The sequence below is a fragment of the Pelophylax lessonae genome (genome assembly GCF_965119305.1).
Source record: "Pelophylax lessonae genome assembly, chromosome: 2".
NCBI classification, from domain to species: Eukaryota; Metazoa; Chordata; class Amphibia; order Anura; family Ranidae; genus Pelophylax; species Pelophylax lessonae.
In genome coordinates, this window is record NC_138769.1 from 691,071,029 (window position 1) to 691,096,810 (window position 25,782).

Below are 25,782 nucleotides of genomic sequence, written 5' to 3' on the forward strand. Positions count from 1 at the left end.
CAAGGAGGAGAGAAGGCGTTCGACTTTTTTTGTCAACATGGAGGATATTTATTAATCGTCTGGTGGCGTCAGATGTTTGCCGTCCTGGTATAAACCCCATTTGATCTCTTAATTAGAGAAGGCAGGATAGTTTGAAGGCATTTGGCAAGCAATTTCGCATACATTTTTAGGTCAGTATTTAGTAATGAAATGGGTCAATAGTTAGAAGGTAGCGAAGGATCTTTTCCAGGTTTGGGGATGGTGACAACAAATGCTCCCAGCATTTCTTCAGGGAAAGCGGAAACTTCTGAAGCTTTATTAAAAAATTTGTAAGGTGGGGTGCTAGAGTTTGATAGTGGAGTTTGTAGTACTCGCTTGGAAAGCCATCTGGCCCAGGATATTTTACATTAGAGAGTGATAATATCGTTTTACTGATTTCTTCTATATTAATAGGGGCATTAAGTTTGGTAAGTTGTTCTTCTGTGAGAAGTGGCAAATTAAGTTTGTCTAAGAACATGGAGATTTCTTGTTCAGATGGTTTATGTATAGAGGGGTCATTTTCTAATTTGTAAAGAGATTGATAATAGTTTGCGAATTCATCCGCTATTTCTTGGGGGTGGGTCAGTTTAAGGAGAGAATTGGATTGCGATAGATGAGATATTCTAGACTTGGCTTGTCGTGATTTAATTCTATTAGCTAGGAATTTGCTGGCTTTGTTTCACCTGGCATAGTAGGTTAATTTAAGTTTGTGAAATTGTTTGTCTTGCTGTTCTAGTAGTAGTGCTCGCAATTCGTTTCTGAGGTTATGGAGGGTATTAGAGATTTTTGGGTCAGGGGATACCTTATTTTTAGATTTGTGTTTGTGGATCTGGGACAGGAGTGAGGTAAGTTTGGAGTTGTACATTTTTTTTTTGTTTGGCATTCTGTTGGATACAAATCCCTCTCATATACGCCTTGTGGGTGCCCCATAATATCCATGGGTCGGGTACAGAGTTAGAATTGATTTGAAAGAATTCTTTGAGATGCTGGGATACATAATTGCTACCGTCCCCATATTGCAGAGATTTGATATTACATCGCCATACATGAGTTCCACCTCTTGGCATCCCCTCCTCCACGGTCTGCTCAATCACAGCGTGGTCTGACCACGTGATATCCTTGATGGCCATGGAGGAGGTTCTCCTGAACAGGAATAGATCTACCATGAAAAAATCTATCCTCGAGTAGGATCGATGCCTGGAGGAGTAGAATGTGTACTCTTTTTCAGATGCATGCTGACATCTCCAGGCATCAAACAACTGCTCTTCGTGTAGCACATGTTGCATGGTGACTCTACGCCCACTAGGTGGGGATGAAGAGTCCATCAATGAGTCTACCATCAGATTAAAATCTCCACATATTAGGAGATTCCCATATTTTACCTTTGATATCAATTTAAACAACCTCTTAAGAAATCGTAGTTGGTGGGTATTGGGAGTGTACAGAGATACGAACGTAATTGGTAAGCCATTTAAGTCTCCTGTAAGTATGATGTAACGACCGTCTGGATCCTCCACAACCTCTTTGACCTTTAAGGAGATAGTGTTCTTCACTGCTAGCATAATGAATTTTTTCTTCTCCGATGATGTTGCTAAAAATATGTGTGGGAAGTCTTTGAGCGTATATTTCGGGTGGTTATCGAACTGAAAGTGTGTTTCTTGGACAGCTACTTCGTCCGCCTGGGAAGTTTTTGCCTCCTTCCATAATGCATATCTCTTGGCCCGGGTGGTTAAGACCATTTGTGTTGATAAATATACACTTAAAATGCATGATAATTGTGGTGTTGGTTGCTTTGGTAGTGTGGTAGCATCTTGGTTGTGGACTGGTAGGGAGTCATACCTCTACTCAGAAAAAAAGTGATGTGATTGAGCTGGTATTGTTTGGACATTGGAAAAAGACTTAGATAAAACAGAGGGAAAGTGAACTGGGTATAAAAAAAGGACCTTGAATATGGTCCGGGATTAACTGAAACAGTTAACATAGTGTGGTATTCAGAGGCCATGTGGATGAAGTCCAATCCTATGGCCTGGGACCGTTCCAGTGACGATGCGCATTTTGGTTTCCTCCATCATTTGCTTTTTTATTGGAAGATCTTTTCCTTGAGACTACTTGCCATTCATTCTGAAGTGGGGCAGGAATCGGGGTGGTGCATGGGGAGGCTTAATTCGGAGGGAGAATACCCCAACATGTGAGCAGATTGATGCCTTCCTCCAGTGTGGAAATGGTGGTGGTGGAACCATTGTGCGTAATGGTTAATGATGCGGGGTACTTCCACTTATGGAGGATCTTGTGGTTTCTCAATGCCTTGGTGATAGTGGCAAGGTTCTTTCTTTTCTGCAGTGTATGCCTGGAAAGATCTGGTAAGATTTGTAGACCCTGGAAATCTATCGGGAGATCACTCCTTTGCCTGAATGCAGTGACTATTTTTTCCTTGGTCTGGAAAAAATGGACTCTCAAAAGGACATCTCTAGGGACATCTGATGCCAGGAAACTTGGTTTTGGGAGTCTATGGATCCTATCAATAGATAAATCTGCTTCAGGAAGGGTAGGCACTAAGGTAGAGAAGAGACTCCGGGATTCCCCTTAGTTTAATATTATTCCGCCTAGATCTATCCTCTAGATCGGCGACCTTATCCTTCAACCATTGGATCTCATCTGAATGAGGATTATGTGCATCCACCATGGTGTTAAAAGATAATGCATGGTATTTTATTTTATTTTATATTACAATATAGTAATAGAAATAATGTGATTTGATCATCCTGACACCATATCAAGCACAATGTCTTGATGATTTAGGTACTAACACCAGCAATTCGCCCGACAAATCACCCGCCGCCAAGTTCCCTGTCAACCCCGAGACTACATTACCACACCCACCCGATCCTTGGCAACTTTTTTTCTTCTTTTTTTTTTTTATTGGGAAGGGGGGAGGTGGTGTCCCTGAATAGCAGTTTATGAATGTGGTCACCCTAGTCTGGGCCTAAAGTTATCTAATCTGGCCTGAGGCAGAGGCCTTAGAAACTAGAAGATAGTGACAAATCTAGGCCTAAAGTGTTCTAAGCTGACCTGAGACAGAGGCTTTGGAAACTAGAAGATAGCAGCTAGTCTGGGCCTAAGGGGGGATATGCTGGTCTGTGGCAGAAGTCCAAGGACCTAGAGATAGCTTCCTGCCTGGGCCTAAAGAATCTTGGAATTCTTTAGGCCTTCTGCTGTTTTTGGGTATCTTGTATCAATGTCCCTGAGATAAAAGCCAATAAAATTCCAAAAAGGATTGAAGGGACTAAAGCCTGTTGTCATAGGGAAGTCATTTTTTAAAGTGTAGCTGCAGGATGGGTCACCATTACAAAGGCAGCAAAGTTTATAAAAATCTAGAAGCTCCTTCCAGAGTGAGTGCAACAAAGCATAATCTGACAAAATAGCAATTTACATTTTATTGGCAAATCTTAGATTATCAAAACATTTGTTCTTTTTTATAAAGAATAAAAAAAAGTTGATCTTCTGTGTATTATCAGATTTTCTGGGCTAGGGATGAAGGTCACTTTTTCAAAGATGAACTGCATTTATCCTTTAAGACAGTTGTTACCATGAGCACTAATTGTTATAGTTGCAAATGAGTTGGATCCTAGCAGGACTGGTCATCGATTCACTGTCCCCCAAGCACAGCAGCTTTCAAAGCTAGCACAAAACTTCTGGGACATGCCCTTGGCCGCCTTCCATATGTGATAATACTGATTTAAGACAATGCTCTGTAAAGCTCTGAAACGTATTTCCTGCAAATCAGCAATTTTCACTTCACTTTCTATCGTGTTTCTTGTAAACTCACGACCGATAATTACATATTGAACAATAAATCAAAAACAAGCGGTAGAGTTGTATTGCGGATGCACCATGGCTAGTGATAAATATATTTGGTTCACTTACGCTTTTGATTACATAGATTTTCGAAGAGACCTTCGAGTCTTTTGTAATAACCGTTCCTGGCCTATTAAAAAAAGATAAAAATAGAGTCGAACAAAGTTTATATCTGTTATGATAGATTTCAGCAGGGTTTATGTCCTGCAAAGACAAAATAGAAGCTAAAGTTTATTCAAAGTTCTACAGACACAAACATTTTATCTCCGCTGGCTTCCTTCTCGTGAAACAGGAAAATATAAAGCCATAACTACTGCTATAAGGAAAGTCTATTGCCGATATAATGCCCTGCAACATAATGTGGATAGACTTTAATTCATCACTTGCAGTTCTGGCTGCTAATGAGTTATCAACATTTATTGGAGTCATTACTTAGCTTTATTTTCACTTTATACACTGACAGCGGAAATATGGAAGCAGTAAGAAGTGCATTAGAGCCAGGACTGAAATTCACTCCTGGTAGCTCCATACGTGGGATCTTTGAGCAGCCATAGCCAAATGTCTCAAAGAACGAGGACAGAAAGATATTAGTGTGTACTTCTATTTACAACGACCTGTCCTGATCCTGGCAGGGTTTGGCTGCCATGGCACAGTATACAATTTTTTGGGAAAGAGCCAGAAACATTTTTTTTAATAAAAATATTAAAGTGGAGTTCCATCAGTGGCTATAATGTTTGCCAATCACATTCCCATTAAGTTTTGGTTCATTTTTTTTTTTTTTTTTTTTAATTTTTTACCTTTTTTTTACTTTTCTACATTTACCATGGCGGGGACACACTTCTGTCCATCCTCGCCATGGCAAGGTACCTAATTTCCCCTTTCTCATTGGCTCCTGGGATAGCAGTGTCATCAATCCCAGGGGTCAATGGGCACCCCTCTCTGCTAGCATTGCGTTATTCCCAGAAGCGGGCTTTGTATGCAATACGCATGCACAAGATCTTTTTTGCCCTAGATCTCTCAAAAAAGAGGACATGTCATCCTTATTTCTATTACAAGGGATGTTTGTAATAGGAATAAAAGTGATACAAAAAATAAAAATAAAGGGGCAGTGTAAAAATAAAAAGTAAAATAAATAAGAAAAAATGTAAAGCACCTATCCCTCTGTGTTCACGCACAGAAGAGAACGCATATGTAAGTCACGCAAGCATGTGTAAACAGTGTTCAAACTGCACATGTAAGAGTGTGTACTGTAAGAGTGAGAGCAATAATTCTAACGCAAGAGCTCCTCTGTAACTCTAAACAGGTAACCTGTAAAAAAATGTTTAATCGCCGCATTTTACAAAAATAATTGGGGTAATATCGTGTTTTGATTTCTTTAATTCATTAAAGTGTAATTTTTCCCAAAAAATTGTGTTTAAAAGACCGCTGTGCAAATACTGTGTGACATGAAATATTGCAACAATCACCATTTTATTTTCTAGGGTCTCTGCTAAATATATATATATATATATATATATATATATATATATATATAATGTTTGGGGTTCTAAGTAATTTTCTAACGGAAAATACAGGTTTCAATTTTAAAATAAAAAGTTCCAGAAAAGGCCCACTCTTCAAGTGCTTTTTAAAGTGCATCTAAAGGCCAAACCTTTTACTTTAGAGTGGGGATTTATTAGAAAAGCTATCAGGTTTTTGTTGCCGGTTCATGATGCTAGATCTCCAATTATTAATAACCAGTGTTGTGAAAACTCTCATTGATCAGGCTGCCTCGCTCTGTTGAAGTGGCTCACATATACTAGAGCACCCTCCAAGAGAAGAGGGGTTTTGAGATAAATCCCAAAAAATCCAAATATGTAGGAGGTAGTAAGGGAGCCCCACCAATGGTCAATTTTTTGGCCATTTGGCCATTTTCTTTTTTTTATTAGTTACTCAACAGGACCACACTTAAAAAAAAAAAACAAAAACGTAAAAGTAGATTATTTTCTAAGCAATTTATGTATGGTTTAAATTGCACACAGTCTAAGTAACGGCACTTCATAGCCAGCAAGCTCCACATTGCACAAACTGCTACTGGTAGGATCAGGTTTTATGCACACAACTATTATTACAATCCAGTTGGGCCAACTAATTTCAGGGTTCCATTATATATAGTTAGGTTGAAGAAAGGCACAAGTATATCTAGCGCAACGAATAAGCCTTGATGAAGGAGGAGTGTCTGAACCACTGAAATGCATTGGCTCTTATTCCTTTGATTATCTAAATAAAACTGGACTCTTTGATCATTGGTGTGGCACTCTGACTGCTTTTTACTGTTTTTTATTGCTGTCTGTGCCCCCTTTATGGAGAAAAGGGAAAATCCAATATGTCGAGTTGTCACTTGTTCTGGTAACAACTGTCTAAGAGGTCATTTCTCTTGTTTTGGATAGATTTTCTATCACTTTCTGTTGTGTTTAGAAGAAATGAAAGAAAATCTTACCAATGGGATACAGATGAAAAAAAATTGGGTTTCAACCCTTCCCTACTTTATCCAAAATGAAAAAAAACGTTTGGTAATTAAATATTATTTATAGACTCTGTTGCAGGTACACATGAGTGACAGGCAAGGGAACCCATCACATTGTTGGTCCCATTCCATAAAGTATCCATTTAAGTAATGTGGTGTTCTGAGTATCTATGAGGGTAAATGTGACAGGTACCTGTAGAAGGTATGGACACAGATTCTGGGATTGTTGTAAGGAAGTTTATCAATGGGCCACCCACTAAGCAAATCAATGCTGTGTAACAGTTGCATATGGTCGGGACCTTTCTGGGATTCGCTGTTCAGGAAAATGTTTAAAAAGTCCTGGCAAAAAAAAAAAAAAAAGATGAGTGAATACATTTCAAAAACTTTGGAATAAATAAAAGAGTAATTGCAGTTACTGAAAATGTATATCAACGGTCTTTACAGAAACACAAATTATTTCTTACTTGCAGATTTGAATAGAGAGTTTTAGAGCTGCTGACTTGTTTTTGAAGGTGCAAGTTCCTAGGCTGTCATAATTATCTCTTTCTACACTATATAGGAGGCAGTGGCGGCTAGGTGAAGTTTTAAGATGGTGGGGCGCAAGACCCCGCCCTCCCATTTTGACCCCTTCCATTTCTAAGAAGCCCCACCCCTTATAGACTCCACCCATTTTGTCCCCTGTATTTTGCTTGCGTGAACAAATTCTCTCAATATATCACATATTAAGGGGTCCATCAGTACTAGTATATCCCATAATAGGGAGCAGGGGCCCTATTATGGGATATACTGTGAGAGACACCCTATTATGGGATACACTGACTGAGAGTGGCACAAACCCCATAGTACAGATCCCCACCAGCACAAAACCCTCAAGCACAAACCCCGCACAAACCCCTCAAGCACAAACCCCACAGTACAGGCCTCCTAGCACAAACCCCACAGTACCGGCCCCCAAGCACAAACCCCACAGTACAGGCCCCCTTTCAATGCAGTGACCAGCGTACATGCCCCCTTTCAATGCAGTGACCAGAGCACATGCCCCCTTCAATGTAGTGACCAGCATACATGCCCCTTTCAATGTAGTGACCAGTATACATGCCCCTTTCAAAGTAGTGACCAGCATACATGCCCCCTTCAATGCACAGTGAACAGTATACATGCCCCCTTCAATGTAGTGACCAGTATACATGACCCCTTCAATGCACAGTGACCAGTATACATGCCCCTCTCAATGCACAGTGACCAGTATACATGCCCCCTTAAATGCACAGTGACCAGTATACATGCCCCCTTCAATGCACAGTGACCAGTATACTTGCCCCCTTCAATGCACAGTGACCAGTATACATGCCCCCTTTAATGCAAAGTGACCAGTATACATGCCCCCTTCAATGCACAGTGACCAGTATACATGCCCCTTTCAATGCACAGTGACCAGGATACATGCCCCCTTCAATGCACAGTGACCAGTATACATGCCCCCTTCAATGCACAGTGACCAGTATACATGCCCCCTTCAATGCACAGTGACCAGTATACATGCCCCCTTCAATGTAGTGACCAGTATACATGACCCCTTCAATGCACAGTGACCAGTATACATGCCCCCTTCAATGCACAGTGACCAGTATACATGCCCCCTTCAATTCACAGTGACCAGTATACATGCCCCCTTCAATGCACAGTGACCAGTATACATGCCCCTTTCAATGCACAGTGACCAGTATACATGCCCCTCTCAATGCAAAGTGACCAGTATACATGCCCCCTTCAATGCACAGTGACCAGTATACATGCCCCTTTCAATGCACAGTGACCAGTATACATGCCCCCTTCAATGCACAGTGACCAGTATACATGCCCCCTTCAATTCACAGTGACCAGTATACATGCCCCCTTCAATGCACAGTGACCAGTATACATGCCCCCTTTAATTCACAGTGACCAGTATACATGCCCCCTTAAATGCACAGTGACCAGTATACATGCCCCTTTCAATGCACAGTGACCAGTATACATGCCCCCTTCAATGCACAGTGACCAGTATACATGCCTCTTTCAATGCACAGTGACCAATATACATGCCCCCTTCAATGCACAGTGACCAGTATACATGCCCCCTTCAATGCACAGTGACCAGTATACATGCCCCCTTCAATGCACAGTGACCAGTATACATGCCCCCTTCAATGCACAGTGACCAGTATACATGCCCCCTTCAATGTAGTGACCAGTATACATGACCCCTTCAATGCACAGTGACCAGTATACATGCCCCCTTCAATGCACAGTGACCAGTATACATGCCCCCTTCAATTCACAGTGACCAGTATACATGCCCCCTTCAATGCACAGTGACCAGTATACATGCCCCTTTCAATGCACAGTGACCAGTATACATGCCCCTCTCAATGCAAAGTGACCAGTATACATGCCCCCTTCAATGCACAGTGACCAGTATACATGCCCCTTTCAATGCACAGTGACCAGTATACATGCCCCCTTCAATGCACAGTGACCAGTATACATGCCCCCTTCAATTCACAGTGACCAGTATACATGCCCCCTTCAATGCACAGTGACCAGTATACATGCCCCCTTTAATTCACAGTGACCAGTATACATGCCCCCTTAAATGCCCAGTGACCAGTATACATGCCCCTTTCAATGCACAGTGACCAGTATACATGCCCCCTTCAATGCACAGTGACCAGTATACATGCCTCTTTCAATGCACAGTGACCAATATACATGCCCCCTTCAATGCACAGTGACCAGTATACATGCCCCCTTCAATGCACAGTGACCAGTATACATGCCCCCTTCAATGCACAGTGACCAGTATACATGCCCCCTTCAATGCACAGTGACCAGTATACATGCCCCTATGATAGCTGTATAAGGCAGGGCCGGGCAACCTACACTAATCAATCTATAAGCTAGGCAGGGCACATGGAAATCCATTACAGACCCGGAAAAAAATATATTTTCTGACTGTTGGAGGTATTTTATTCTGAAATCATAAACATGAAAGACAGCCAATGACCTAGCATTTTTAGGGCCTGTATACACAAATGGATTGCGGTAACATTACGTATGTTGTGCACCCCAGCTCACCTTTCCCAGAAAAGTACGCAGAAACATACTTCTGTGACTGTGAGTTGTGGGGAGCTGCCTAAAAATGCTGCTATGCCTCTTTAGAATGTGTTACTGCAGTGTTAGGCTGTCCCCAGTCTGTGCTGATGTTTTTTATTCTGGCCTGGGTCTGTTGGTTTTGCTTAAGCTCAGGGCAGGGATTGATTGCTTACCTGAGGCTGTTACCAGGAAGAGGCTTCAGAGTCCAGAAATTAGTCTGGGAGCCCGGAGGAGGGTAAGTCTGGGCCGAGAGTGAGACCGAGAGTGCACTGCCACTGAGAGACGAGACGAACGTTCCGGTCCTCCGACGGTCCTCCGACACACTCCTCTAGCCAGGTCAGGTCCGTGAGAGCAGCTTCTTGCTTTTTTCTTCTGACAATCACTGCGGTCTGCGCCGGTGACGGTGCGTGACTGATGCACGCGACGTCAGCGGGGTCAGCATCGGATGTCCTGGATGATGATTGGTCCGGGCTGGAGACTGGACCAATCACAGCCAGGATATCACGAAAGTGGGGGTGTCCTAGCGCTATGACCTGCGCCCAGGTTACGCCCCAAGAAGGCAGCCAATCGGCGCCTCTTCTGGGTCGTAAACCCCACCCCCCCCACAGCCTCCACATAGGCCGGCGAACGTGATTTTTTTTTAAAACTTTATTGCTCTTTTTGTAATTTTTTTTCCTTTTTTTTAGGGGCCACTGATAGGAGGCATTTCCAACCTACGGCCCGTAGACCACTACAGGATTTTATTCAACCCACAGCTGTTTTGCATAGTCTCTGCTCTGATTGAGACCCTGATGTAAAAGGGGTGCTCTGATGTAGACTCTGACATAAGGTGTACTCTGCTGTAAGAGGGGACTCTGATGGGAACTTAGATGTAAGGGGGATTCTGATGAGGACCCTGATCAGTGGCGGCCCGTGCATAGGGGGCGCCAGGGCGCCGCCCCCTTAAAAAAGGAAGAAAAAAAAATGACAAAAAAAAACAATAAAGTTATAGAAAAAAAAAACGGTTCACCGGCCTATGTGGTGGCTAAAGGGGGGGGTGGGGTTTAAGACCCAGAAAGGCGCCGATTGGCTGCCTTCTGGGGGCGTAACCTGGGCGCAGGAAAGAGCGCTTGGCCACCCCCACCTTGGTGATATCCTGGCTGTGATTGGTCCAGTCTCCAGCCTGGACCAATCATCATCCAGAACATCGATCGCTGACGTCGCAATGGGGGCGGTGCCGAAGCGTGCGTCAGTCACTCACCATCACCGCCGCTCACCTTCCCGCCGGTTCCCGCCGCAGAAGAGGACGAGGGAGAAGCCACTCCGCTCACCTTCCCGCCACCACAGAAGAGGACGAAGGATCGAGGCGGGGAGAAGCCGCCGATAGCCGAGCCACCGCCAGGTAAGTGCATTGGGTTGGGGGACAATGCCGTGGGCACTCTGCAATCATTGGGGTACAATGCTGTGGCACTCTGCAATCATTGGGGTACAATGCTGTGGGCACTCTGCAATCATTGGGGTACAATGCTGTGGGCACTCTGCAATCATTGGGGTACAATGCTGTGGGCACTCTGCAATCATTGGGGTACAATGCTGTGGCACTCTGTAATCATTGGGGGACAATGCTGTGGCCACTCTGCAATCATTGGGGTGCAATGCTGTGGGCACTCTGCAATCATTGGGGTACAATGCTGTGGCACTCTGCAATCATTGGGGTACAATGCTGTGGGCACTCTGCAATCATTGGGGTACAATGCTGTGGCACTCTGCAATCATTGGGGTACAATGCTGTGGCACTCTGCAATCATTGGGGTACAATGCTGTGGGCACTCTGCAATCATTGGGGTACAATGCTGTGGCACTCTGCAATCATTGGGGTACAATGCTGTGGCACTCTGCAATCATTGGGGTACAATGCTGTGGCACTCTGCAATCATTGGAGTACAATGCTGTGGGCACTCTGCAATCATTGGGGTACAATGCTGTGGCACTCTGCAATCATTGGGGTACAATGCTGTGGGCACTCTGCAATCATTGGGGTACAATGCTGTGGCACTCTGCAATCATTGGGGTACAATGCTGTGGGCACTCTGCAATCATTGGGGTACAATGCTGTGGCACTCTGCAATCATTGAGGTACAATGCTGTGGGCACTCTGCAATCATTGGGGTACAATGCTGTGGGCACTCTGCAGTGATTGGGGACAATGCTGTGGCGCTCTGCATTGAAAGGGGCTCGCGCGCTGAACTCTGCATTGATGGGGGCACGGAACAGTGTTCATTGCATTGAAGGGGGCACAGCACAGTTGCATTGAAGGGGGCACGCACGCTGAACTCTGCATTGTGGGGGCACAGCACAGTGTTTATTGCATTGAAGGGGGCACAGAACAGTGTTTATTGCATTGAAGGGGGCACAGCACAGTGTTTATTGCATTGAAGGGGGCACAGCACAGTGTTCATTGCATTGAAGGGGGCACAGCACCATATTCATTGCATTGAAGAGGGCACACACGCTGATCTCTGCATTGAAAGGGGGCATGTACGCTGGTCTCTGCATTGAAAGGGGGCATGTACGCTGGTCTCTGCATTGAAAGGGGGCATGTACGCTGGTCACTGCATTGAAAGGGGGCATGTACGCTGGTCTCTGCATTGAAAGGGGGCATATATCATCTCCTGTACCATGACCTGTGACATGCCTATACCATATCTGTGCCATGCCTATACCATATCTGTGCCATGCCTATACCATCTCCTGTACCATCACCTGTGCCATGCCTGTACCATCACCTATGCCATGCCTGTACCATGACTTCAAAGTCACGCAATTTTTTACTGCGTTTTTTGACGCGAAGCAATACCTATTACATTTTTCTTTTTGCGCCCCCCCCCAAAATTTTTGAGCACCAGCCGCCACTGACCCTGATGTATGAAGGGACTCTCATGGGGACCTTGATGTAATGGAGACTCTGATTGGGACTCTAATGTAAAGGAGGCTCTGATGAGGAACCTGATGTAAGGGGGGCCCCCTAATGTAAGAAAGACTCTGATGGGGACCCTGAATTAACATGGACTCTGATCAGAAAGGTGTACTCTGAATGTATTTTTTCTAAACCTTTTTTTTATGGCTCAGGTTTATTTGTAAGGTTTTTCCTTTGTTGTACTGAGTTTTTTTTTTTCCTATGTTCTGAATTATATTATTGCTGATTACAAAAAAGCTCCAAATAAAATGTATTTATCCAGTTACATTTCTTTCCACTCGTTTATATAAATGCATTTTTTGGACCACTAATATTTGTAAAATATACAATGAGGCCCTTGTGCTGAAAAGTTTAGAGACCCCTGCCAAAGGGGACAACTGATATACATACACTTGTTCCAGGTCAGTCTCCAAGTAGTAAATAAAGCGAGAGAAGGACAGCTGTAGAGCTTGCACTTCCCTAAACAAGTCAATGGGTAATATTTGAATTATCGTATATACTCGAGTATAAGCCGACCCGAATATAAGCCGAGACCCATAATTTTACCACAAAAAAGTGGGAAAACTTATTGACTTGAGTATAAGCCTAGGGTGGGAAATCCAGCAGCTATTGGACCCAACTGGACCACTACAAGACACAAAACAGGGGCTGCGGGCATGGTACAGGAGATGGCACAGGTCATAGTATAGGCATTGCACAGGTCATGGTAAGGGCATGGCACAGGTCAGGGAACAGGTGATGGTATAGGCATGGCACAGGTTATGGTACAGGCATGGCACAGGTTATGGTACAGGCATGCCACAGGTCATGGTACAGGCATGGCACAGGTCATGGTACAGGCATGGCACAGGTCATGGTACAGGAGATGATATAGGCATGGCACAGGTGATGGTATAGGCATAGCACAGGTGATGGTATAGGCATGGCACAGTAAGTACAGGCATGGCACAGTATGTACAGGAATTGCACAGTAGGTATAGGCATGGCACAGTAGGTATAGGCATGGCACAGTAAGTACAGGCATGGCACAGGAGATGCAGTGCTGCGGGCATGGTACAGGAGAATGTCCTGTACCATGCCCGCAGCACTGCATGAGGAAATGCAGGGGCTGCGGAGGAGTCTCACTTACCTGTCCGTGAGCCGCTTTCGACTTAAAAACCACGCCGTCCGGCGCCAATACTTTGTCACCGCAAATGCGCCGCCGATGCTCGGGAAAACCCGAACACGTTCGGCTATTCCCGGGCATGCAGCACATGCGCAGTGACACGTCGGCGCCTAGCGGCGCCATTTTTAAAAACACAGTGAAGCCAGTGACTCGAGTATAAGCTGAGGGGGGCACTTTCAGCATGAAAAAACATGCTGAAAAACTTGGCTTATACTCGAGTATATACGGTAGTCACCAAAATATAACCGTAGCTTTATTCTTCATTTGTATGCTGTGTTGGTTTATGGATGTAACTATATCGTTTAATGTTGGTGGAGTAAAATTAATTGTCTTTTGGGTCTGCACCCAGCCTTTCTTTAACCACTTCAATAGAGGGCACTTTCACACCCTTCCTACCCAGGCAAATTTTCAGCTTTCAGCGCTGTTGCACTTTGAATGACAATTGCACAATAATGCCACACTGTACCCATAAGATACACAGAGCTTTCACACAGAGCTTTCTTTTGGTGGTATTTAATCACCACTGGGTTTTTTATTTTTTGATAAACAAGTTTCTGTTATAACATTTTGCGAAGTAATTTTGATCCTTCACTGATGTGCGCTGATGAGGCTGCACTGATGAGCAATGATGTGCACTGATAAGGCGGCAGTGATGAGGTGGCACTGATGGGCACTGATGAGGATGAGGCTACACTGATAGTTGGCACTGATGTGCACTGATAGGCGGCACGCCATGATTATCTGTGTATATGTCTCCTGACACACTTGACGGTTACCGGCTGTGGCAGCGCGTGAGGAAAGGAATGCCGATAATCGACAAATGTGTTTAAATTTGATCAGCTGTGGTAGGACACAACTGATCACATGGTAAAGGGCCACTGTAATTGACCCTTCACTGTGATCTGTGCTCAGCTGTGTCCTAAGATCACAGAGTGCGCCATATGCACGCCCCAGGGGACACGCAGGGGGCGTGCTTCTGGGAGGGCATCCATGGACACGCTGTCGCCATCTCTTGGCTATAGCACTGGTCAGAAGTGGTTAAGGCTGAGCTATAGACAAGCAACTAAGTGAACATCTGAGCCACGTATGTATTAGCTGTTCTGCCCGATAAATATTTGTATTTTTGGCCACCTAGTCCTCAGCAGACAGCACAGCCAAGTTAATGACCTCACTTTTCTCTACTACAGGTAACCAATACAGCATAGTCACCTCCCTGCTCCCCAACCTATGATTGGACAATAAAGGAACATCAGCAAATGGATGAAGGGAAAGCAGGGAAAGAAAAAGCAGAGCAGGGAAAGGTAAATCTATAACTTCCATCGTCAGAACAGAGCTCTGCCGCCTCTCTTCCTGATGATCAGCGGGTGGCGGCGGACATCCATTCATTGGCACGGGCTGATCAGCCATTGCTTTAACTAATCACAAAAACAAAACCGGTGCATGCACCCCCCTAAGCAGAAGTGTGGAATCGCGTATATATATATATATAGTGCCTTGCGAAAGCCCCCTTGAACTTTTCGACCTTTTTTGCCACATTCAGGCTTCAAACATAAAGATATAAAACTGTATTTTATTTGTGAAGAATCAACAACAAGTGCGACACAATCATGAAGTGGAACGAAATTTATTGGATATTTCAAACTTTTTTAACAAATAAAAAACTGAAAAATTGGGCGTGCAAAATTATTCAGCCCCCTTAAGTTAATACTTTGTAGCGCCACCTTTTGCTGCGATTACAGCTGTGAGTCACTTGGGGTATGTCTCTATCAGTTTTGCACATCGAGAGACTGAGATTTTTGCCCATTCCTCCTTGCAAAACAGCTCGAGCTCAGTGAGCTTGGATGGAGAGCGTTTGTGAACAGCAGTTTTCAGTTCTTTCCACAGATTCTCGATTGGATTCAGGTCTGGACTTTGACTTGGCCATTCTAACACCTGGATATGTTTATTTGTGAACCATTCCATTGTAGATTTTGCTTTATGTTTTGGATCATTGTCTTGTTGGAAGACAAATCTCCGTTCCAGTCTTGTGTTGCTTTTACGCCAAACATAACTGTTTGCATTGTTGCCAAAAAGTTAGATTTTGGTTTCATCTGACCAGAGCACCTTCTTCCACGTTTGGTGTGTCTCCCAGGTGGCTTGTGGCAAACTTTAAACGACACTTTTTATGGATATCTTCCTGAAAGTTTAGAGGGACGGCCAGGTCTTCGTAGATTTGCAGTGGTCTGATACTCCTTCCATTTCAATATTATCGCTTGCACAGTGCTCCTTGGGATGTTTAAATCTTGGGAAATCTTTTTGTATCCAAATCCGGCTTTAAACTTCTCCGCAACAGTATCTCGGACCTGCCTGGTGTGTTCCTTGTTCTTCATGATGCTCTCTGCGCTTTAAACGGACCTCTGAGACTATCACAGTGCAGGTGCATTTATACGGAGACTTGATTACACACAGGTGAATTCTATTTATCATCATTAGTCATTTAGGTCAACATTGGATAATTCAGAGATCCTTACTGAACTTCTGGAGAGAGTTTGCTGCACTGAAAGTAAAGGGGCTGAATAATTTTGCACGCCCAATTTTTCAGTTTTTTATTTGTTAACAAAGTTTGAAATATCCAATAAATTTTGTTCCACTTCATGATTGTGTCCCACTTGTTGTTGATTCTTCACAAAAAATTACAGTTTTATATCGTTATGTTTGAAGCCTGAAATGTGGCAAAAGGTCGCAAAGTTCAAGGGGGCCGAATACTTTCGCAAGGCACTGTATATGTGATCCTGCGCAGAACGGCAGCCCTGTAGTAGCAAATATGCTATGGGACGGTCGTTAAGTGGTTAAATCATGGAGGTTCAGCATCACACATGGGCCTTACCTAGGGTGGTCTGCATGCAAACACAGTTTGCCTAGGATGGTCTACTCCTCCAGTCTGACTCCTGAAAGCATTTTGACATTTGCATAGCTCTTCTCAAGAGCCAGCCAACTGTTTGTATCGAGTCTGAAAAATCATGAGAGGATTACTGAGGCAGGGGGCTGTGATGTTTTCAGGACGCTACAGTATGTACAGCATCCTGATGGCTACTCCCACCAGTCATGATCAGCATTGTATAGAGAAACACAGAGACCTAGTGATGACATCACTGAATCTAATATAAGGTATGTAATTAACATGGAAAGGTTTTATTTAAACATTTCATTAGCATGTTAATGAGGGGAGAAAAGAAGGACCTAGGAAAGCAAAAGTATAGAGAGATTAAACATTAGCTTTATCAACTTTTACCCAAAATTTGGTCCAAGGGTGTTCTTGTAAGATCGCAGCTGGAGTATAACATGATGGAGCTTAGAATGTTAAAGGACTGTATGAACAGACTTTCTAGTTTCTAAAGAAGTTAAAGGTTTGTAGATGCTATATAAATAAATTATTTTTTTGTAGAAAAGTAAAAAAGTAATTTGGCAAATGTATGAGTAGACTTTTAGCTTCTATTGGAAAAATATTGAAGGCCTTCCCTGCTAGAATTAGACCATCTATTTAATGATTATATACCACTATAAAATGAACAGATTTAGAAAAAAAAGGCTCAGCTCTTAGGAAGGACAAGGGTTCCTGGAACAGATTTTTTTTCCAAAAAACTCTTCTTTTTTCTAGAAGAAAATAAAATGATGAGCTAAGTCAATTGTATAACATTATGGTTCTAATCAATCTCTCATATTCTACAACATTTGCAGAAATGATTCCTTCGTTCTGAATAAATTTTACCATTAATCACTTGGCAAGACTGAAATTGGTACTATAATGTATAATCAGAACATCATATTAAAATTATGCTGTGAATTACCGGGCTCGTATATTACTCAATGTAAACGAAGGAGGGTTTCATTACACGCCGTGTGATTTATTTCTGTGCAGTCAGAAAATTGGAAAACCTACATTCTGAAGCACGTGCCGCTGATATCTGCAGACAAGCTCGAGTGACATTTATTTACTGGTGACTTTCCACATGCTAATTCTGAGAAGTAACTAATAGCATTGAAGTTCATCTTGTGCTTTGAAGGCAATTATTTTGGTGTTAGTTTAATAGTGCAGTCAGTGGCATGGATACATACATATTCAACTACTTTATTGTTTTTCTACAAATAGGCCAATAATGATGCATTATAATTGTGATTTTAAATAGTGTAACCCTAGTGATTGCCATTGTGGCAGCAGAATGGGCGGCTTAGCAAAGTTTTCTCTTTTGTTGATCATTAGCTCAATCTTGCACTGGAGAGTTCCAAATTCTACTAAGGCCAAGTCCGCACTAGAAGCTAATGACATGGGTTCAGCCCTAGTGGTGAGTATCTACATAGTGCTGACCACCGATGGGGATGCTGGAAATAGACTGGGTCCCCCTTACCTGTTCCAAGGCTGCCTACCCTGTTACCATTCCCAACAGCACACTAACAAACTCAGGTTCAGTCTAGAGCAGGCATGTCCAACCTGCGGCACGGGGGCCGCATGTGGCCCGGAACCACAGGCAATGCGGCCCCCTGACAATTTTTTTTATTTGCTGGGGAGGAAGGAAGTCGAGTCGTGGGCACGGCCACAGAGGTTTCCAACTAACTGTAGGCAGAGGCTGCCTCGGATTAGATCATCCACTAGTTGTGTTAAATTAGTGCTGGGGGAGGGGGGGGCGCGGCAGCGTGGGAAGGGCGCGGCAGCGTGGGAAGGGCGTAGCAGCGTTTTATTACTTATATACCTTAACTATAGTATATATTTTATATGCGGCCCGAGAAAATTTCTCTACACTCAATGTGGCCCAGAGAAGCCAAAAGGTTGGACACCTATGGTCTAGAGGTATTTTGAAGGTTTATTGCTGCTCTTAAGAAAATGCAAAGAGGAGAAATTAGGGGGGGTCAGGATACTCAAAAGCACATGCAGATGTTGGAGGATAGATTTCTGAAAAGTCTTCCAGCTGTGTTGAGCCCTATAGTAACAGCCTCAAAATAGTGCTAAGCAGAGAGGGGACAGACTGCAAACCTGAGACTCTTTAAAAACAGACACAGTCCTGAGGAGCAGCAACTGCTTCCTTCTAGCACTCAGAATTACTTCCAGAATTGGAGCTATAGGCATTAAGTCCTATTCTCAATGTCCAGGCAGCAACTTCTGTCCAGCTTGGCTGCAACACCCTTTCTTTCTCTAGCCCAGCTTCTTCAGGTAGCTTTTTTCAGGCAAAGTTTCTTTAAGGCCCTCAGCACAGAGCACTTGCTGAGGTCTAGTACCAGTGGTTCCAGGGATGAGCCTCAGAGGAAGAAAAAGCCTCTGATTAAATCCCCCAGACATTTATCTTCTCCACAGCCCCATCTTCTGGGTCAGCTTCCCAGGGATTTCCTAAAGTCAGATAAACATTCATAGTCTAGTGACTAATCCTCCCACATTATTTCTGGACTATTCTTCCGGAAGCAGGCCAAAGCAATCAGCTACCTGGTTTATCATAAACCTAATCAGACCTAAGAAGTAAATTGCAGCTCAGCTGGATATAGCAGAGCCGTATACTAAATGTAGCAGCCAAGGGCAGGGGCACTACCCCTAGTTATTTATTGGGCAATAAAAGGTGTCTTCTTGTTGTGCTGCATTAATGGATAAAGCTGAACTTTAGGACAACAGTTAAGACATACAACTAATTATTCTCCCTCCCCCTAGCTTGTGATTGAAAAGTAATTGAGCAGCAAACGGCTGTTGGGTAGAGATGTATAGAACTGTTCACCGGCGAACAGTTCCCGGCGAACTTAGCATGTTCGCGTTCGCCGCTGCCGGCGAACATATGCGATGTTCGGTCCGCCCCCCATAAGACATCATTGAGGCAAACTTTGACCCTGAACTTTACAGTCAGCAGGCACATTTCCAGCCAATCAGCATACCTCCCTCCCACACCCTCCCACCTCCTATAAATAAGCAAGGGCAGCATCCATCTTAGATCATTCTGAAGCAGTGTGTGTAGTGAGAATAGGGAGAGAGCTGCTGCTGCTGCTGCTGCTGCTGCTGCTGTTAAGCTAGGGACAGTTAGTCAGTGTTCCTGGTCTTGCAGTGTTCTTGGTCCACTACTGCTGTAATATCAGCACCCCAAAAAGCCCTTCTAAGGGCTGGTATTTGTGTTTTTTTTTTATATATATATATATATATATATATATATATATATATATACCTAGCGTCCCCAAAAGCCCTTTTAAGGGCTGGTAATTGAGTTGTTTCTTCTTATATATATATATATATATCTATATCTATCTAGTGTCCCCAAAAGCCCTTTTAAGGGCTGGTAATTGAGGATTTTTTTTATTTATATATATACATATATATATATATATATATAGTGTCCCCAAAAGCCCTTTTAAGGGCTGGTAAGGTAATAGAGTTTTTTCCTTATATATATATATCTATATATATCTATTGTACACTGCAGTTGCCTGCCCGCTGTGTGTGAGAGGCCACAGACCTACCACAGACTGTACTGTGTGCACACCACACTCATTTCGGGTGGCACAGGCACAGTACCTGGCATTTTAAAAAATATTTTTTTTTCCTCTGTCATGATTGCAGTGAGTGCTGTGTCAGGTCCACAGAGTGCACTGTACCCACTGCAGTGCACTGCCCACCACTGATATATATACGTTGGCACAGCATCTTGTTGCAATAAATTGAAAAAAAAAATATTTTTTATTATTGCAGTTGCCTGGGCTGCCAGTTACTGTCAGGTCCACAGAGTGTACTGTGCCCACTGCAGTGTCACTGTGTGCCCACCCACCACTGATATATAAGGTGGCACAGCAGCTTGCAAAGTAAAAAAAAATATATATATTTTTTAATTGCAGTTGCCTGGGTGCCAGTGACTGCTGTCAGGTCCACAGAGAGTGTACTGTGCCACTGCCCACCCACCACTGATATATAAGGTGGCACAGCAGCTTGCAAAGTAAAATAAAATATATTTTTTTAAAATTGCAGTTGCCTGGGTGCCAGTGACTGCTGTCAGGTCCACAGAGAGTGTACTGTGCCACTGCCCACCCACCACTGATATATAAGGTGGCACAGCAGCTTGCAAAGTAAAATAAAATATATATTTTTTAAAATTGCAGTTGCCTGGGTGCCAGTGACTGCTGTCAGGTCCACAGAGAGTGTACTGTGCCACTGCCCACCCACCACTGATATATAAGGTGGCACAGCAGCTTGCAAAGTAAAAAAAAATATATTTTTTTTTAAATTGCAGTTGCCTGGGTGCCAGTGACTGCTGTCAGGTCCACAGAGAGTGTACTGTGCCACTGCCCACCCACCACTGATATATAAAGTGGCACAGCAGCTTGCAAAGTAAAAAAATATATATATATTTTTTAAATTGCAGTTGCCTGGGTGCCAGTGACTGCTGTCAGGTCCACAGAGAGTGTACTGTGCCACTGCCCACCCACCACTGATATATATGCCTGCAAGAGAAAAAGCCAGCCGCAGAGAAGCCGTATTCCTGAAAATATAAGAAAAATGCTGTTTTTTAGGGGTTCTGGACATGCTACAGAGCTGAAACTTGACAGGTACACTTTTTAGACCCCCCAGACATTGAATACAAAAAATGACATGCCTGCCTAAAAAAATGCCCGCTAAATGCCTGCAAGAAAAAAAGTCAGCCGCAGAGAAGCCGTATTCCTGAAAATATAAGAAAAATGCTGTTTTTTAGGGGTTCTGGACATGCTACAGAGCTGAAACTTGACAGGTACACTTTTTAGACCCCCCAGACACTAAATACAAAAAATGACATGCCTGCCTAAAAAAATGCCCGCTAAATGCCTGCAAGAGAAAAAGCCAGCCGCAGAGAAGCCATATTCCTGAAAATATAAGACAAATGCTGTTTTTTAGGGGTTCTGGACATGCTACAGAGCTGAAACTTCACAGGTACACTTTTTAGACCCCCCAGACACTAAATACAAAAAATGACATGCCTGCCTAAAAAAATGCCCGATAAATGCCTGCAAGAGAAAAAGCCAGCCGCAGAGAAGCCATATTCCTGAAAATATAAGACAAATGCTGTTTTTTAGGGGTTCTGGACATGCTACAGAGCTGAAACTTCACAGGTACACTTTTTAGACCCCCCAGACACTAAATACAAAAAATGACATGCCTGCCTAAAAAAATGCCCGCTAAATGCCTGCAAGAGAAAAAGCCAGCCGCAGAGAAGCCGTATTCCTGAAAATATAAGAAAAATGCTGTTTTTTAGGGGTTCTGGACATGCTACAGAGCTGAAACTTGACAGGTACACTTTTTAGACCCCCCAGACACTAAATACAAAAAATGACATGCCTGCCTAAAAAAATGCCCGCTAAATGCCTGCAAGAGAAAAAGCCAGCCGCAGAGAAGCCATATTCCTGAAAATATAAGACAAATGCTGTTTTTTAGGGGTTCTGGACATGCTACAGAGCTGAAACTTCACAGGTACACTTTTTAGACCCCCCAGACACTAAATACAAAAAATGACATGCCTGCCTAAAAAAATGCCCGCTAAATGCCTGCAAGAGAAAAAGCCAGCCGCAGAGAAGCCGTATTCCTGAAAATATAAGAAAAATGCTGTTTTTTAGGGGTTCTGGACATGCTACAGTGCTGAAACTTCACAGGTACACTTTTTAGACCCCCCAGACACTAAATACAAAAAATGACATGCCTGCCTAAAAAAATGCCCGATAAATGCCTGCAAGAGAAAAAGCCAGCCGCAGAGAAGCCATATTCCTGAAAATATAAGACAAATGCTGTTTTTTAGGGGTTCTGGACATGCTACAGAGCTGAAACTTGACAGGTACACTTTTTAGACCCCCCAGACACTAAATACAAAAAATGACATGCCTGCCTAAAAAAATGCCCGATAAATGCCTGCAAGAGAAAAAGCCAGCCGCAGAGAAGCCATATTCCTGAAAATATAAGACAAATGCTGTTTTTTAGGGGTTCTGGACATGCTACAGAGCTGAAACTTCACAGGTACACTTTTTAGACCCCCCAGACACTAAATACAAAAAATGACATGCCTGCCTAAAAAAATGCCCGATAAATGCCTGCAAGAGAAAAAGCCAGCCGCAGAGAAGCCATATTCCTGAAAATATAAGAAAAATGCTGTTTTTTAGGGGTTCTGGACATGCTACAGAGCTGAAACTTCACAGGTACACTTTTTAGACCCCCCAGACACTAAATACAAAAAATGACATGCCTGCCTAAAAAAATGCCCGATAAATGCCTGCAAGAGAAAAAGCCAGCCGCAGAGAAGCCATATTCCTGAAAATATAAGACAAATGCTGTTTTTTAGGGGTTCTGGACATGCTACAGAGCTGAAACTTGACAGGTACACTTTTTAGACCCCCCAGACACTAAATACAAAAAATGACATGCCTGCCTAAAAAAATGCCCGATAAATGCCTGCAAGAGAAAAAGCCAGCCGCAGAGAAGCCATATTCCTGAAAATATAAGACAAATGCTGTTTTTTAGGGGTTCTGGACATGCTACAGAGCTGAAACTTCACAGGTACACTTTTTAGACCCCCCAGACACTAAATACAAAAAATGACATGCCTGCCTAAAAAAATGCCCGATAAATGCCTGCAAGAGAAAAAGCCAGCCGCAGAGAAGCCATATTCCTGAAAATATAAGACAAATGCTGTTTTTTAGGGGTTCTGGACATGCTACAGAGCTGAAACTTCACAGGTACACTTTTTAGACCCCCCAGACACTAAATACAAAAAATGACATGCCTGCCTAAAAAAATGCCCGCTAAATGCCTGCAAGAGAAAAAGCCAGCCGCAGAGAAGCCGTATTCCTGAAAATATAAGAAAAATGCTGTTTTTTAGGGGTTCTGGACATGCTACAGAGCTGAAACTTGACAGGTACACTTTTTAGACCCCCCAGACACTAAATACAAAAAATGACATGCCTGCCTAAAAAAATGCCCGCTAAATGCCTGCAAGAGAAAAAGCCAGCCGCAGAGAAGCCATATTCCTGAAAATATAAGACAAATGCTGTTTTTTAGGGGTTCTGGACATGCTACAGAGCTGAAACTTCACAGGTACACTTTTTAGACCCCCCAGATGCTAAATCCAAAGAAATTTTTTATTTTTTTTTAATTTTTCCAATAATTGGCTCTCTATCAAAAAATTATAATTTTTAAGAACTTTTTTTTGCGTGATCCCTCTCCGGCATGCCACAGTCCAGGTGTTAGTCCCCTTGAAACAACTTTTCCATCACTATTGTGGCCAGAAAGAGTCCCTGTGTGTTTTAAAATTCGCCTGCCTATTGAAGTCTATGGCGGTTCGCCCGGTTCGCCGGTTCGCGAACATTTGCCGATGTTCGCGTTCGCCGTTCGCGAACGGCGAATTTTAGGTTCGCGACATCACTACTGTTGGGATCATCTGTCTACAGAGCATACCAGTTACCTTTCAAGTTTATTTATACGTGGGCTGTATCAAAAATAATGAAAAAGTGGGCATAACTTTTTAACTTACATAGGCATTTAAATTGCAAATGATGGTAAAGTAACTTTTCCTCTATAGTAGCTCTTCTTTTTATTTGCAGCTAAACAATGTATTGGAAACAGAAGCAATGTGCCATCATTGGGTTCTTGACAAAGTCCAAAACTGATGGTCTTTCAATGCATGGTATGTCTTCAAATCTGGTTTCAAATTCTTTGAAATTCTTCATCCATCTGTGTAGATGGCTTTTGTCAATGGCTTCATATTCATAAACCTTCTATAGCTTTCTGTGGATGCCAGACAGCCTGCAACCCTCCTTTATTAAGAGCTCAATAACTCATTGACAGCACAAAGCTTCTGCTTGTAATGCATTATTTACCTGCAATGAAAAAGAAGAAGAGAAAGAGTTACTCTACCAACATGTGAAAACTGAATGACCTATGTAAGTAAGTAAAAAAGATATGCTCACTTTCACATGAATTTCAAAACAGCCCTCATGTATTTGAAATTGTATTCAAATTCAATGTTTTCCCCCACCGATCTGGTCTTATATCTCTTTTATATGCTGCTCAGGTTTCTTGCACTAACAAACCTACTTACATCCTTGATTTGGAACATGACCTAGGAAAATCTTTAGACATTACAGAATGGCAAAAGATTTGGTTGGCAATAGGTACGATCCTGCTATGTAGGATCGTATGTCTCTGTGGTTACATCACAAGCCATGCCCCCCCAGTTAGAATTACGCCCCTAGGGATACATTTAACCCACTGATCACCAATAAAGTTAACTCCCTGCCAGTGTCATTTTTACAGTAACAGTGCATATTTATCGCACTGATTACTGTAGTAATGTCACTGGTACCCCCAAAAGTGTCAAAAATGTCAGTCAAAGGTCCAATCTGTCCACCGCAATGTCGCAGTCCCGCAAAAAAATCGCAGATCGCCGCCATTACTAGTAAAAAAAAAAACAATAAAAATGACATAAATCTTTCCTATAGTTAGTAAACGCAATAACTTTTGTGCAAACCAATCAAAATACGCTTATTGCGGTTTTTTTCTTACCAAACATATGTAGCAGAAAACAAATTGGCCTAAAATGTTAAAAAATTTAGATTTTTACATTTTTTTGGGGGAATTTCATATAAAAACATGTGAAAGATATTGTTATTTTTTCAAAATTGTCGCTCTTTTTTTTGTTTATAGCGCAAAAAGTAAAAATCGCACAGGTGATCAAATACTACCAAAGAAAGCTCTGTTTGTGGAAAAAAAAGGACATCAATTTAATTTGGGTACAGCGCCGCACGACCGCACAATTGTCTGTTAAAGTCACGCAGCGCCGAATCGCAAAATATGCCCTGGTCTTTGAGCAGCCAAATTTTCCGGGGCTTAAGTGGTTAATACTTTTGCACAAGAAGATGCACATACAGTATAATTCTATTTCGCCGGTACTGTATATGGCCCCTGTGAGACTGTCACATTTTTCTCTTTCAATTTCCTCCCCTGTACTTTAGAGGGTGCAACACCAAAGGTACCTTACTCCATATTTGGTGGGAATACCCAATAGTCTTTTATGGATAAAAGTTTATAGTAGGATTTACTGTATAAAGTTCTTCACAAACCTTTAGATATGAATCCTTGGGAGGCGTTACTTCATAAACCAATTTTAAACTTTAGAAAATCAGAAGGAAGAT

General features: G+C 42.9%; 1 protein-coding gene across 2 annotated transcripts in view; it reads right to left on the reverse strand.

Annotated features, from left to right (window-relative positions):
* Positions 1-25,782, reverse strand: part of LOC309545257 (cyclic nucleotide-binding domain-containing protein 2-like) — a 525,861-nt gene that overhangs the window by 232,190 nt on the left and 267,889 nt on the right. For both annotated transcript variants that reach the window (XM_082244395.1, XM_082244394.1), the window contains exons 9-10: positions 6,573-6,718; positions 3,943-4,003 (exon numbers count right to left, since the gene is read on the reverse strand). In XM_082244395.1, coding sequence (XP_082100521.1) covers positions 3,943-4,003; positions 6,573-6,718 — 207 coding nt within the window. The remainder of the gene's footprint in view (positions 1-3,942; positions 4,004-6,572; positions 6,719-25,782) is intronic.